This window comes from Amphiura filiformis, chromosome 16 (genome assembly GCF_039555335.1).
Source record: "Amphiura filiformis chromosome 16, Afil_fr2py, whole genome shotgun sequence".
In the NCBI taxonomy this organism is placed as follows: domain Eukaryota; kingdom Metazoa; phylum Echinodermata; class Ophiuroidea; order Amphilepidida; family Amphiuridae; genus Amphiura; species Amphiura filiformis.
This window is the reverse complement of record NC_092643.1, coordinates 57,435,030-57,451,103: the sequence shown is the minus strand read 5'-3', so window position 1 is coordinate 57,451,103 and position 16,074 is coordinate 57,435,030. Positions and strand designations below refer to the sequence as shown.

The 16,074-nt window shown below is 36.0% G+C and overlaps 1 protein-coding gene across 2 annotated transcripts; it reads left to right on the top strand.

Moving 5' to 3' along the window:
* The first annotated feature begins 4,497 nt into the window (after nucleotides 1-4,497).
* On the top strand, nucleotides 4,498-11,037 carry LOC140136639 (vitamin K epoxide reductase complex subunit 1-like protein 1). 2 transcript variants are annotated; one of them, XM_072158318.1, is made up of 4 exons: nucleotides 4,498-4,712; nucleotides 7,572-7,658; nucleotides 8,052-8,161; nucleotides 10,727-11,037. In XM_072158318.1, the coding sequence occupies exons 1-4, from the start codon at nucleotides 4,543-4,545 to the stop codon at nucleotides 10,939-10,941; spliced, it is 582 nt and encodes a 193-aa protein (XP_072014419.1). In that variant the 5' UTR covers nucleotides 4,498-4,542; the 3' UTR covers nucleotides 10,942-11,037. The 2 variants fall into 2 exon arrangements, with proteins under 2 accessions (XP_072014419.1, XP_072014420.1); XM_072158319.1 differs by lacking the exon at nucleotides 7,572-7,658 and having other exon boundaries at nucleotides 10,727-11,028.
* Nucleotides 11,038-16,074: the final 5,037 nt, after the last annotated feature.

Sequence of the window (16,074 nt, the reverse complement as noted above, 5' to 3'; positions counted from 1 at the left end):
CAAAGTTTTCAAAATTACTCAAAATTGCTTCAACTCCCGCGCAAGCTGCGTAAAGTGAGCGCGGATTCCATCAAATTGTCAAAAATTTTCCAATGCAGCACAAATAGGTCATGCAACCTCACGCACTTTTGGGGAACTTTACGTAACATTAAAATATGTTGCAAAATTTCGGACATTTTTGGAGAATTTTGACACCTTTGGGCAACTTCCCCTGTGACATGTGGCCTAAAAGGGTGATTTTATGAAAAGTTCAAATAAACTTACTTTTATTTTATATGAAATAATTAGAACGTAAACATCTCCAATTTATAAAGCACGTGAAAATAGACTGTTAACATAGTACGCATTTATCATTCACGTTGTTATGAGCAAGGCAGCCTGTTAACCTGTGATCTCTCTATCTCTCTGCATGTGGGTGTGTATGTGTGGGGTGGAGGGGGGGGGGGGGTAATCGAGGGCTTACTGATGGATTATCGATAGGCCCTAATCAATCAATATTCAGTCAATACTTAATCAGTCAAGATTAGGTCTACTTTTCAAAAAAGATTAAAATGATGGGGGAAGTGATTTGCAAACCCGTCGGGTCGCTTCTTAACGAAAGGTCTATTCCGGGTGGGGGTGGTGGTGGTGGTGGTGGTGGTGGGGGGGCTGGTGGTGGTGGTGGTGGTTGTCCCTTCAATTAAAAATCAATAATCGATTATCGATTATCAATCAAGATAATCTCAATATTTCTCATTCAAAATCATGCGGAAATGATTTTCAAACCCGTCAATTCGCTCCCTTATACGAAGGGTCTATTGGGAGGGAGGTTGTCGTCAATCAATAATTGATAATCGATGATCGATAATCGATAATCAATAATTGATAATCGATAATCAATCAAGATATTCTCTATTTCCGGAACGTTAAAGAAAAAAACCAAACAAACAAACAAACAAAAACAAACAAAAACGAATTCCCATTTTTATGACGCAATTGATCAAATCAACATTTTTGCAATAAAAAAAAAAAAATTGTTCTGAATAAGGAAATTGGAAAGTGTGTACTGACCGATTTTGTGAGTTTTGGGGGGTCATTGTCATTTTCGTTTATAACAATGACCATGCTAACGCCCAACTAGTCCGTGATTGGCAACGCTATTGGTCATTCCATTCTTATGAAATACTAGTTACAAATTTGTCTATAACACGCGCTTCTATGGGATAATGTTCCACAAAATCACGTTTTTCTCGAAAAGTGGGTAAACTCTAAGCAACGGATTTTTTTTTTTTTTTTTTCTTTGAACATGGAACATATGATTTTACTTTAAAAAAAAAAAAAAAATATTATATAAAATAATGATTTGATGCAAAAGTTCTAAAGTTAAAATAGGCCCTATGTCACAGGGGAAGTTGCCCAAATTGGTCCAGAATTGTCAAAATAGTATAAAGTTGTTCAAAGTTTCACAAACTTGCTTAAAACTTCCTCCAAATTGCGGTAAGTTGCACAAAGTTGCTTTTTAAGTTTCTCAAAATCGCGTAAAGTTATTCAAAATTTCACAAAATTGCTTTACATTTTCTCAAAATTGCTTAAAGTTGCTGAAAAGATGCTCCAAAGTTTTCAAAATTACTCAAAATTGCTTCAACTCCCGCGCAAGCTGCGTAAAGTGAGCGCGGATTCCATCAAATTGTCAAAAATTTTCCAATGCAGCACAAATAGGTCATGCAACCTCACGCACTTTTGGGGAACTTTACGTAACATTAAAATATGTTGCAAAATTTCGGACATTTTGGAGAATTTTGACACCTTTGGGCAACTTCCCTGTGACATGTGGCCTAAAAGGGTGATTTTATGAAAAGTTCAAATAAACTTACTTTTATTTTATATGAAATAATTAGAACGTAAACATCTCCAATTTATAAAGCACGTGAAAATAGACTGTTAACATAGTACGCATTTATCATTCACGTTGTTATGAGCAAGGCAGCCTGTTAACCTGTGATCTCTCTATCTCTCTGCATGTGGGTGTGTATGTGTGGGGTGGAGGGGGGGGGGGGGTAATCGAGGGCTTACTGATGGATTATCGATAGGCCCTAATCAATCAATATTCAGTCAATACTTAATCAGTCAAGATTAGGTCTACTTTTCAAAAAAGATTAAAATGATGGGGGAAGTGATTTGCAAACCCGTCGGGTCGCTTCTTAACGAAAGGTCTATTCCGGGTGGGGGTGGTGGTGGTGGTGGTGGTGGTGGGGGGGGCTGGTGGTGGTGGTGGTGGTTGTCCCTTCAATTAAAAATCAATAATCGATTATCGATTATCAATCAAGATAATCTCAATATTTCTCATTCAAAATCATGCGGAAATGATTTTCAAACCCGTCAATTCGCTCCCTTATACGAAGGGTCTATTGGGAGGGGAGGGGTTGTCGTGTCAATCAATAATTGATAATCGATGATCGATAATCGATAATCAATAATTGATAATCGATAATCAATCAAGATATTCTCTATTTCCGGAACGTTAAAGAAAAAAAAAACCAAACAAACAAACAAACAAAAAAAAAAAAAACGAATTCCCATTTTTATGACGCAATTGATCAAATCAACATTTTTTGCAATAAAAAAAAAAAAATTGTTCTGAATAAGGAAATTGGAAAGTGTGTACTGACCGATTTTGTGAGTTTTGGGGGTCATTGTCATTTTCGTTTATAACAATGACCATGCTAACGCCCAACTAGTCCGTGATTGGCAACGCTATTGGTCATTCCATTCTTATGAAATACTAGTTACAAATTTGTCTATAACACGCGCTTCTATGGGATAATGTTCCACAAAATCACGTTTTTCTCGAAAAGTGGGTAAACTCTAAGCAACGGATTTTTTCCAAAAATATTTCTTTGAACATGGAACATATGATTTTCTTCTTTAAAAAAAAAAAAAAAAAAAAAAAATATTATATAAAATAATGATTTGATGCAAAAGTTCTAAAGTTAAAATAGGCCCTATGTCACAGGGAAGTTGCCCAAATTGGTCCAGAATTGTCAAAATAGTATAAAGTTGTTCAAAGTTTCACAAACTTGCTTAAAACTTCCTCCAAATTGCGGTAAGTTGCACAAAGTTGCTTTTTAAGTTTCTCAAAATCGCGTAAAGTTATTCAAAATTTCACAAAATTGCTTTACATTTTCTCAAAATTGCTTAAAGTTGCTGAAAAGATGCTCCAAAGTTTTCAAAATTACTCAAAATTGCTTCAACTCCCGCGCAAGCTGCGTAAAGTGAGCGCGGATTCCATCAAATTGTCAAAAATTTTCCAATGCAGCACAAATAGGTCATGCAACCTCACGCACTTTTGGGGAACTTTACGTAACATTAAAATATGTTGCAAAATTTCGGACATTTTTGGAGAATTTTGACACCTTTGGGCAACTTCCCCTGTGACATGTGACCTCCGAATTTAAAACCTAAATTGTCTTATCATACAATGCGAGCACAGCGAGCAGGAAATTTTGCATATTTGAACGTGTTCCTATATAAATAAATGCTTTCCTACACCTTTAGGGCGTAATTAGAAACGGTGCCCAAAATATCCGTGCAAATATTGCTTGCCCCGCTTTTCCAAAAATTGCTTGACCCCCTTTCAACCCTTCGGCCTGCCAAAAATCTTTGCCACCCCACCCTATAATTCACCACCACGGGCCCCACATATTGCACCGCCCCTTGGCAGTAATACTCTTTATAAATCACTGTAAATTGATACTTGGAGTAGGCCTGTGTAGTTGTATTTTAATGAATACTGGTATAAAAATTAGGCCTACTTTAAATTAAAATTTATGAAGTATTACATAAAATCAAATAATACTTAAAATCTCATTTTACTGCATTTTTGACAATATGAAATTGACGATGGTGCCTTGATGAAATGTACTGTATCAAACTCTGCTATGCGATTTCTTCAAGTAAATTCTTTCAAACATTACTGTACTAAAAATATGATTTTGTTAAACATTACAGCATTAAAATCATTCAATTACAATTGAAACTTTATGGGCTCAGAATTTTGCTGGCCCCCCTGTATATATGAGCTAGTGACTGTTCATTGTGTTCAGAAATACATTGGTGGTTCAGAGGGTGCTTAAACATAGGGGAGGGGGAGTTTTTGGGACACGAGAGGGGACAATTAAAAAAAAACTTTTTGAAAACTGTGCAAACCCGAAATCTCGGGGGGGGGGGGCAAAAAAGTTTGGCAAAAGTCTTGAGTAAAAAAAATATGAAAAACAGCCCTCACCAAATTATTTATAAGCACTTCTTTCCCGTGATTACCTCACCTCATCCATTTGATTTCCATCCTAAATGTTAAAGAACCCGGGCGGGTTAAGAATAAAATCATGATGCTAATTTTAATTATTTTAGTATAAAATGCATAATTCGTAAATTTTCTGCTTTACTACTGTACGAATAAATTATGCATATACATGTCAAAGGTCAAGTGTCAGCTGACGTGTACATGTGCTCACTCGACAGTGCAGTATCGATCGACGACCACCAGCAAGACTGACATGCGAACATATGGAATTTAAAATGGCTCAACAAATACCGAGATTCATCCTTTGTATATTGGGGATATTGTTGTCTCTATATGCATACTATGTAGAGACAACCAAGGAAGTGAACCCTGGATACCAAGCCTTTTGTGACATTGGCCAAAGCATCAGCTGTTCCAAAGTATTTACATCCAAGTGAGTTACATCATGGTTAAGCTAATACCATCATCGCCTTCAACTTAAAATGCTTACAATTTACAATCATGCTTTTAACATGTTTTAAGGCCATTCATGTATACATCACTGCATGCATCTGCAGTGTGCAATGCTTTTTTTTTTATGTAAGTTATTTTGATGAGTCAACTGTATTCTGTAATTCTGTCTGTCAGTCGGTCGGACATCCGGGCATGTACCGCTTGAGACTATACCACTGGACTGACTGACATGACTGAGTGAAAACAACATTCGCATTCACTGAACTCTGGAGTGTATCACAAGCTATCACACTATTGTGCCAGGTTCGACTCTCTGCAAATAAAAATATGCGATAAGTTGTTTTCACTCCAATGCATGAATGGATGTGATGCGGGCCCCGGCCGAGAGAATTAACAAGGCGGTAAACGTAGCGTACGTCCTCTTGTTATCCAAGATAGATTATAAGAGATTATATTGACCGACGAACTCCTGGAGCAGCTTGCCCAATATCAAGTGCACCGATCAATCGATCGTGGTGACCTCTATCTATCAATTACTATTGATCATGTTGAGCACGTGATATACAGTTACATGTATGCTACCGTTATGCTGGTACTTGTCCGTATTGATGTGCATTTGATGCTATTGTTATGTGCCCGGGTTCATATAAAATGTTATTTTCTTCTCTCTCTCTCTCTCTCTCTCTTTATTTATTTTTATTATAATCCATTTGTCAAGCATGCACGGGTCTAATCTCTTATAATCTGTCTTGATAACAAGAGGATGTACGCTACGTTTACCGCCTTGTGAGAATTAGAGCAAAGTAGTTTGCCCCCGGGAGTTTGTCTACTTTAAACATCATATTTAACTATAATTTAGATTTCTTTAGTTGAACTTAGACTTAGTTAAAGTGCAATTTTAGCAACAAAAAGTCAACATTAATTCATGCATTTTTGATGCAAATGCAATCCGCCAAGGAATGGTTGGCTTTGAATGTGTGTCTGAACCCTCATTACATCGTTGTTCACAGTGCTGTAATGGCCATGCAAGTTTGAATTTGCTCACCAATAGCTTCGCATTCTACTTTACTAGAGAACTCTAGCTTCGAATTTGTACACAATAGTTTAATACGCATTCGATGCTAGAGTGCTTTGCTATCGATTTTTGGTCGGACAGTGGTGCAATTATGTGAACCGGAGGTTATTTATTCTGTTAATGTTGAAATTTGGATGAAAGGTATTTTGATGAGTCAACTGTATCTTTTGAGCAAGATTTGTCTAGTTTGGACAGTCTTAAATTTAGCTGAAGTGTAATTTTAGCAACATTTTGATGCAATCGCCTGTCGTGATTGGCTGTGTTTACTTCTGAACTTCCATTGCTTTACATGGTGTCATGCTTCAGCGAATCCGACTAGATTTTGAATGCAATGGTCTCTAGCCTAGAATGTGAAGCTACACTGTTGGTAACCCACGCTTTAGAAAGGGTGGGTTTGAAGGGTCCACAAAAGGGTGGGTTTGAAAAATTTCTGGTTAAAAAGCGTGTCCAAATATAAAGCGTGGTCACTGATAAAAAGGGTGGGTTTAGATATCAACAATTGCAATCTCAACTGTAATTTCCAATTGAATGACACTAAATGAAAAAATATTGAAATCCCATTCTGTTTGGTCATCTAAAACTTATGTAATTCTCTTTGGATGCAAATCTGCACCTCCTGGACCACCATAACCACTTATCTATGATCAGTAACCATGCTTAGAAAGGGTGGGTTTCAGAGTTTTGGTATAAAGGCCTTAAAGGGTATAAAATAAAAACGGTGGGTTTGAAATAAAAAGGGTGGGTTTGTGTCACCACTGCCAACTTGGGCAATAAATGGATGTAAGTGTAGGATTCTTTTTTTCTAAATAATGATGCTTAATACATGTACTAGGCATTACTATTTGGTCAGCTGTATTTGTGCATTTATCTCACATCGATCCCACATTTCATTAAAGTATGGTATACTATTATACATGTAGAGCTGGTATACATGTAGCTATTCAAAATTAGTGATCCCCACCAGGGTTGCCAAAAGATTTCAGCCCGAATCGCGGGTCAAATAATTGAAAAGTCGCCCAATTTTTCTCTTTCCCATTGGTTTCTATGGGGCATGACAATGATCGGAAGTCGCGAGAGCCAATGTTGAAAAGTCGCCAAATTTTTTCTTAACCATTGGTTTCTATGGGACAAGAAATTGTCAAAAGTCGCGGGAAAAATCTTCAAAAGTCACCCAATTAGGCTACCAAATCACGGGTTTGGCAACCCTGATCCCCACATGTACAGTGTGAGTAAAGCATCTTCTCAAGGCCAAATCCACATCATGGAAGTAAGAGACAAGAGTTGAATATGCCTATGAGATATGTTTCATCAAGCATGCAATTTGTATTGTCCTGTGAAAGAAAAGAGGATTTAAAGGGACCAATTCTTGAGTGGATTGCAAGTGATTAGATAGGCCTAAGGCTGGCTACAGGTAGAGACCTGGGGCGGTCAATGGAACAAATACAGTAGTGGGCTTTTATTTCACTGACTCAACCAAGAAGAAGAGAAGAAGAACGATTCAAAGAAATTATGGGGTACTAACAAATAATAATTAATTCCTAAAAATGAATCTCGGGCCTGCTTTTAATATTAACAGCCACTTTTTGGCAATCCAGAGCAATGTCCCTCCCCCACTTTTCAAGATAAAAAGTATAATTGTGTTCCCTAAACCCTAAAATGTATGTGTGGTTGGTTGAAGGGGGCATATTCTCCTCCCTGGCCCAATTGGTCCAAAAGTATGTGCACTAGTATTAAATAAAGAATAATTCTGTAATTTTTGTTTAGATACTTATCATGCTATCAGGATAGAAGTGGCGATGATCTTAGGGGGTTGTGGCTTTTTGAGTTGACATACCATCCTGTTACTGGCAAGTAAGGGACATTACAATAGAGCTTAACAGTGTCATACACTGTACATGTAGCTAGGGTGAAAGGGGACCCTCCCCTTGTGAGAAGTCTTGCCCCCAATTTTTGTTAAATTTTGTTAAATATTTGGTAATTTTTAAAGTAAATTAACCTCATGTTTGGTTCTACCTGTAGGCCTATACTCTTCATTTAAAACATTAGACTTTGTGTTCTTTGTGGGAAAGTTGTGTATCGTTCTTGGAAATTCAAGGTGCATATTTTGGCCTCCAAAATGGGGTATTTCTGTATTTTTAGCAGACCTACAATGTATAGCAATTCAAATTTGGAGGCTGTTGAACTTATATGTATTGCATTCTAAGTAATCATGCATGAATTTGAATGTTTGTTTTATTTCTGCAGATATGGACGTGGTTTTGGTATGATAGCACCAATATTTGGTCAACACAGCATACTCAATCAGCCAAACAGTGTCTTTGGGGTACTTTTCTACTGTCTTCAACTTCTTTTTAGTAAGTACATGCATGATTGGCTTGGTGGTTTACAGGAGGAGAGCATTCAAAGGAGGATTGTCCATCTTTGACATTGCATCCCCAGTTGGATTGGCACACAATTCCTTTAGAAGGTGGTACTACACCCGCTGATAAATGTTGTGACTAATTTTGCATTTTTCTCAAAAAATAACTACACACTGGTAACAAAAGGTATATTATAGGGGCAAGGAATCCAATTACTTCACTGAAATTTCAGTGAATTAAGACAAGTGGTTCATTTTATATGTTAAGAAAAAAATTGAGGTACATTCTAGAGGTACCTCTTTTCTTTTCATAATAAATATACCGCTTGTCTTGAGTCACTGAAATTCCAGTGTAGTAACTGGATTCCTTGCCCCTTTAATACATAACTTTTGTTACCAGTGTGTTATTATTTTTTGAGAAAAGTGCAAAAATAGTAACAAGTTTGTCAAGTACCACCTTAAGAATGATGATGTGTATCTCTTTACATGAAAAGACAGTGTCTAAATTCATTGTAGGGTTTGAAACTTTCAAGCTCTGTAACCAGGTGTGTATTTATTTTGGAGAAGGGTAGATTTTTGAATTGGTGATTTGGAGTGGGATTTTGAGAGTGATTTGGGGGAGGTTTTGAGGGGATTTCTTGTTGGGTGTGGGGGAGGGCATCCCTCACCTCTCCCCTCTTCTGGCTATGGGCCTGGTTACTAATACAAAAGAAAAAAAGAGAGAAAAATATGTGTGGGGAGTGTAATTTGGTACTAAAATCATTTTGTGTGTAAAGCTCTCTAGAGCTCAAGAACCGACATTTAAATTGAATTGAGTGGGAAATGCAAGACTCCATTTAGCTACCTGCAGCTGTGAACCAGCCATTGTAATGGAGTAGATTATTCTATTTCAACAGACAATCAAGTTTTTATTAACTGTCAGTTCTGAAACAATGAAAACACATGGCAGTATAATTATAATACAGCCAGCACAAATGCATTGTTAACAAATGAAATTGTGTATGCCACATATTATGTGGCATTTATAGGGATTTTTGTAATTTGTAGGATATCTCCTGAGAATAGTCTTATGTGGGTGTGGTTTTTAATTCACATTATAATAATGACTTCTAATTGGAGAGTAAATTCATTGTTTTATTGCTTTATTTGAACAATGATCATTATGATGATGATGAGGAGGAGAAGGGTAAATGATATAATTGATGTTGCTAATGATGATCATCAGTGTTCCTTTTTGGAATTACAAAATTTACCTTGTTTTATTAAAATATGACTCGCTAAATGATTAAAAGTGTAGGACTTTATTTTGTTAAAATTATTTTCTTCCTTTCTCTCTCCAAATTTTTAGACCGATTCCTGAACATAATTACTTGACATGATATGATGACATCAGACAAAAGTCAGCAATAATGAAATTGAGATATCAAAATATTGAAAATAAAGAGCAAAAATACAATAAAAACATAAGAAACTGAAAATATATCCAAGGTATATCAGGGATGTGGAGATTTCAACATTCAGTTATTTTTTATGCATGTAGCAAGTTAGAAATATTAATAACTCATTTTTCGACAGTTCTGAATTTGGTCTGATTGTATGAATTTGGTCTGATTGAATCACTTTAAGGGTAGACTGGGTATTGTTGGTCGAAGCAACCTAAAAATCGATTTTTATTATCTAGATCAATATATTATTGAAAATTAACACCTTGATGTTTTGAAAAAGTTAGTTCTACAAATCGTATACTTTGCAAACTTGCTTAATTTATTGCTGTTAATGAGTTATGTACATTTTACAAAAGTGTTGTTGTTTCAGCCCTCTTTACAACGTAACTCAAGTAAGATATGTATATTATAGGGGCAAGGACTACAACTACTGCACTGGAAATTTTATTTCAGCACTGACAACTGTTGTGGAGTTACAGTCAAAAATGAGGAAAAACCAATATTTGATCAATAAATCAATAACTACTTGCCTTGAGTTGCTGAATTTTCAGTGCAGTAGTTGTAGTCCTTGCCCTATAATATACATATCTTACTTGTCACCAATGCGCTATAATTTTTGAGAAAAATGCTAAAATAGGCACAAAATTGGCCAGGGGTGTAGTACCCCCTAAATGGTGCATTTTGAGCCATATGGTGACTGGTGAGCTTAGCATGAACATAATTATTATTTATTATCATCATGATGAAACCAATTAGGTTGATTGTGATGAATCATGAATAAAATCAAACTTATGTTACATTTATAAGGTATGTATTGTCAAAATGTTTCATAAATTAAAGATTCTATTACTACTAGAACCTTGCTAAAATAAGATTGTTAGGGTCTTTAATTTCATGTGTTAACAGGCATTTGAGTTATCAGATCATTTCAATGATGCCTGGGTCCTTTATAATCTTGATAACACCTAATTATCAAGTTTTTATGCTGGAACAGATTTTGTGTTATTTATGAGGTTCCACTGTATGACTATATCTTAAGATTGCATTGTCATTTGTGTTCCAGTTTCTATGCCATTTCTCAAAAATACATTAATTTTCTTTGTTTTCCCATACAGGTCAAATGTTAACACCGGGAGCTGCCACATTCCTACTAGTCACATCAGTGTTAGCTAATTTCGGCTCAGTGTACTTGGGATGGATATTGTACTTTGTACTAGAAGACTTCTGTTTGGTCTGTGTCTCAACTTATATTGTCAACTTCCTTATACTGGTGGTTAATGTCCTACATCGAAGATATGTCCTCGATCAAGTGGCAAAGAAGGCAAAATGATGAGAGTTTACTTGTCTGTCTGTCTTGAAGTATGAAGGAGGCTCACAACAGTTAAGCTCTATTACAACTGGCTATTGGCGACATCAGGGGAGGGGGATGAAATCTGGTGGGGAAAAAATGCCAAAAAATGTGTCGTGTTTTGTATCAAAATAATGGAGTTTTCTATGATTTTATTTTTGACTGGGGAAAAACTGGTGGGGGGGGAGGGAGAGGAGCTGAATTTCTAAGCCTTGCCTAGTACACATCTTTTTCATTGTGCTATTCCAGTTGAAATCCATACACCCTCTATGGAAGACACGACCTTAATCTCCCACGTGAGATTTCAAATGGAGTCACCCATTCAGGTAACCCCATTTGAAATTCACACTGTCTCCCTGTGTGGAACATTAAGGCCATGTCTTGCAGGTGTATGGATTTCAATGGATAATCAAAGCAGGGAAATGTGGGAGTGAAATATGTGCCCATCCACCACAAACTGGCGTAAAGTCGGCATTTTCTATTTTGAGATATAATCACAAACAGTGTATGGATTTCTATGTAAAATGTATTAGGAATTTGACCATTGATGAACCATAACTTCACTTCCAGATGTCCGATGAAGCTGGTTGAGGTGTCATTTTAAAGCTGAAAGTACATTCTTTCAAAATCTGCAATAAACAGAAAATGATCAAGAACCGACTTTACTACTACTTCGTGGTGGATGGTCACATATAGACTTCATACTTCAAGCAAAATGCATTAAAATAGAAAGTTTTGTTGGTAGATCATGAACTGCACTGGGAATAAGGGATAGTCTAATTTATTAATTATGAATTGTTTTATTAGCCACTTGCAGTTCATATTATGCACTATGTGCGGGAGAGCCTCGAACTGGCAGCATACATGAATGGGAATTGAACCAGTCATATAACATTCTGTGTAAGGTTACGTCATTCTTCCTTTCATGTATGCTGCCAGTTCGAGGCTCTCCCCGCATATAGTGCATAATGGCGGAACCGTGCAAGTGGCGAATACGCACTGTAAATATGACTAATTTGAATGGTGCTATGTGCTACTATATACACTGTTATTTTTGCATGCATAATTTTTTCGCGATTTTTAGAAATCACGAATTGTTTAATTTGCGGAATTTATGCAAGTATAAAGTTAAACTTGATATAAAAACTTTTTTTTCATGTTGTTATTTTTACGCCTGCAAGTCCACTCGCTAAATTTACGAAAATAACAGTGTATAGTTATTCAGTATTTTATTTGGTTTAAAATTAAAATTATTTTCACAAACCAGTAGTTTTTTTGCAAGTGTTTTGTAAACGGGGATAAGGAGGGGTGCACATTGCACATCATCATACAGTCTGCTGGCAAGATGTAAACTACTGGTTCAATTCAGCCCACCGACCAATATGTAATATATGCAGATGATATCTACAATCCTGGAAAAAACAGTTGGCACACTTGAACTAAACAATTGAAATTATACATGCCCTATCAAAACTGATGAGGCATGTGAAACAGACTCCACCCTCTCCCTATCTCACCCATCTCCACTTCCACTGAATTGAGGGAGTGGGGGAAGAGATTTACTAAAAGACAGTCAAAGTACAGCCAGTCTACTCTGAAGTACAAAGTACCGATGCGGATGCACACATTGTGCCGACTTTGAAGGCACGCATACCTCAGCAGAGATGCAGCACTGCGCGCTGTATATGAGAGCGTTGTCACTTTGTACTTCAGAGTGGACACACTGTATGCCAATCTGTTTTCCATGATTGTAGATGGACAGAGAAGATATATCTTAACCTTCCAAGAATCCTTTCCAACATGATGTATCACCCCATGACATCAAATTACACTAGTCCTATTACTTTGTACACATTTCAATTGTTTTCATGTTAAGAATAGAAGGGCTAAACATAGGTCGAAAGTCAAGAAATAAACATATTTTGCAAGATCTGGATGTGCTTTGTGTTGCTCTAGATCGGTACAGAAAATGGATGTAGAAGAAGTGCATTATGGGAAGTGTAAGATATATTCTCTGGTAGATTGACTGATATATATAGTCAGGTCATTGTATGTCACTGATTCTCTTTTCCAAATTGTAAAGGTTTGCTAATTTGAAAGTCCTATATTCTGAGGTTTGTTATTCTAAATACTGTCTCATTTCATCAAGAATGTTATTGTGTGTGATCAAACAAAATGAGTCCAGTGTCAATTAGAGGCAATTGTAGTTTACATGAAAGGATATACTTATGATACTTGCATAGTTGTATTGGCTGTATGTAAAATTAATTTTTACAACATCCAAGTCATCTTGTATACTTACAACATTTATAAGGACACTACAAAATTCCTATTGCTGCCAACCTCAGGGGTACATAACATTTAACATTTATTCTTTCCACATATATGCTAGGTACAATAAAAAACATTACATACCGGTATGTACAGTACATGTGATTCCGATGTGTGTACTTTGGAGTACCGACACAGGTACCAATTAAAAAGGTGGGTAGCAGTGTACCTCTAGGAATCGGGTAGTGTAGCTTCTATATGTGTGATTTAGGCAGTGAGGTTTTATCCACTATCCAGTGGCATAGCCAGGGACCAGCTACACTCTGTGGAGCAATTTTCCCCCTTCCCTGTGGGATGCAAGCCTCTTATTTTTGAGATCAGTGCCATTTTGTCAAATTTTGCCCCACATGAAAGTAGCCTTGCCTTCCCCTAGACAAATCTTGGCTATGCCACTGGTTGTATCATGCTTGCTTACAAAGGGAGTCCGTCCACTTAGTAATCAGTGTACTGTATTAATGGTGATATTAAAGCATGTACTGGTAACAGTAAATTATATTTATTGAAAGAATGTATGAATGTTGTAGGTGCCTCTGTTGTCACTTATGACATTCTGAAAACTTATTATTGGTTTCATTTTGTTATTTTTAATTTTGTAATTTTTCATTTATTTTTTTATTTGTTTGCACTAGAATAATGTGATTTCAAATGGAGCCTTCCTGAATAGTTAACTCCATTTGAAATCTACACTTTGTGTAGGAGATTCAGTTCATGTCTTCCATAAGGGGTGTATGGGTTTCAAGTTGAATATTTTTTTAATGTATGACCAGAAAAGATGTAATTTTGTATGAAGCCCATACATATTAGCCAGGAAGATGAAGGGTGAAAAGCAGCTCCAGGAACCACAAAAATATCCACTTTTCCTTAATAAAAAGTGAACTCTCAGGACAAACAAACAAAACAAAAAACCCGTCTCAAAACCGTGTTAGTTTTTCTTAGTGCGTCCATGTCAGCTGATACAGCAAATTTTTTGGGTTTTTTTGTTTTTGCTGTAAAATCATGAAATTCTGAGACATATTTGGAAGAAAATTTACTTTATTTGATACTCGCATTGTTTAGGTATAATTTAACAATTGATATTTGTACTTCAAATTTGTAAAATCAACCACAATTTTATGCTGTGTACTTTTGAACACTTGAAAATGGCATCTTAATTTAAAATTAACAAATTTAAAGATAATGCATTCCACATTCGTTTGTGAAACTGCTATTGGCTTTGAGACATTTTTTAGTGTTGGGCCTCATAGAAAATAAACTGTACAGTTCACTTTTAACATTCAAGCTGATTTTTGGCTGAAACACTACTCCCTGTGTAATTATAACATTCCATTTGGGTATGATTTATTGGGATTTTAACCTAGTATTTGGTGTAATTTCTTATGCTTCTATCTTGTTGTATTCATGTTGATATTTTACTCAAAATCTACTATGAAGCAGCTGCACATTTTTAGTTGTAAAGCTCAAAGCTACATTTTGTATTTTCCATTTTTTGGGTATTTATTTTGAAAAAGGCCACAAAGTGCCCTCTGTGACCGACCCATTTTTCAAAAATTTGCATAAAAAATTTGATCTGTACAAGTGAGTCGCATGAAACTGACTGGTTTTTCAGTTTTAATGAATGGAATGTCTTAAATGGTTATGTGTAATGCCACAACATTTAGAATATTTGATAAAGCTGTGTTCTTGATAAGAAACATAAATGTCTCTATAGAGTCCACAACTTATAAGTCCCCCCAAATACTTCTTAAATAAATCGATAAATAGTTGACAAAATGCAAACATGTAAAAAGGTATGGGTAGCCATATTTGTTTTGCACATATGAACCAAATTATAGCATCACACGTTATTGCATTCAGTCATAATGGTTCATTATGTAAAAACAGAGACTGTTTTAAACAGTGTTAAAAGTTGCATCCGAGTCCATAGGAGTCAGCTCTCAAACAATACAGTAGCCAGATCTATTCATGTGTTTGTTATTAAAAGAAAACCTGACTGCTATGGACTTAGGTGCAACTTTTAAAACGGCTTCTTTTCTTTATTCTTACACAAATAGCCATTGTGACTGAACGCAATGACGTATGACGCTATAAATTGGTGCACATGTGTAATACAAAAAGGGCTATACATATCTTTTTACATTTTTACATTTTGTAAGAAATGTTTTGACTTATTCTAAAAAGTATATAAGGGGGAACATATAAGTTGTGGGCCGAATAGTAGCCACTGAACAACAGGTGTGGCTAGGTCAGCAATAAGGTAATTATGTCAAAAACACAAGCAGTTTAATTTCTAAAGAATGTGTGTGCATTCATGAGATGCTCATTTCTATTGTGTAAATTTCTGTTGCGATGTAAATGCGACATTCAATTGAATACATGTACCTGAGTGGAAGAAGGGCCCAACTCCATCAAAACTGTTTTTAAGATATTAAGAAAAAACTTAATATTTGGAAAAGTTTTGTGGACAGAATATTTTCATTTTCAGGGGATCTTTAATACATGAACATATAGTATTACTCAAAATCATATGTAATGTTTCCATGGCAATGGTACAGGTCTTAATACAAGCTGGAGTTGGGCCCTTCTTCCACTAATATACTGCAAGTGCCAGTTCCGTAAGCAGATGTGTTATAAATAGCTACAGAAATTAGGAAATTATCCATCAATTGCACAAGTAGAAGCATGTAATATGTTAACAAGAAAGTTTATTGCAGTGAAAAGCAGATTGCATGGGTGAACAAAATTCCCCTTTAACCCAATATTTGTGGAAGAAGGGCCCAACTCCAT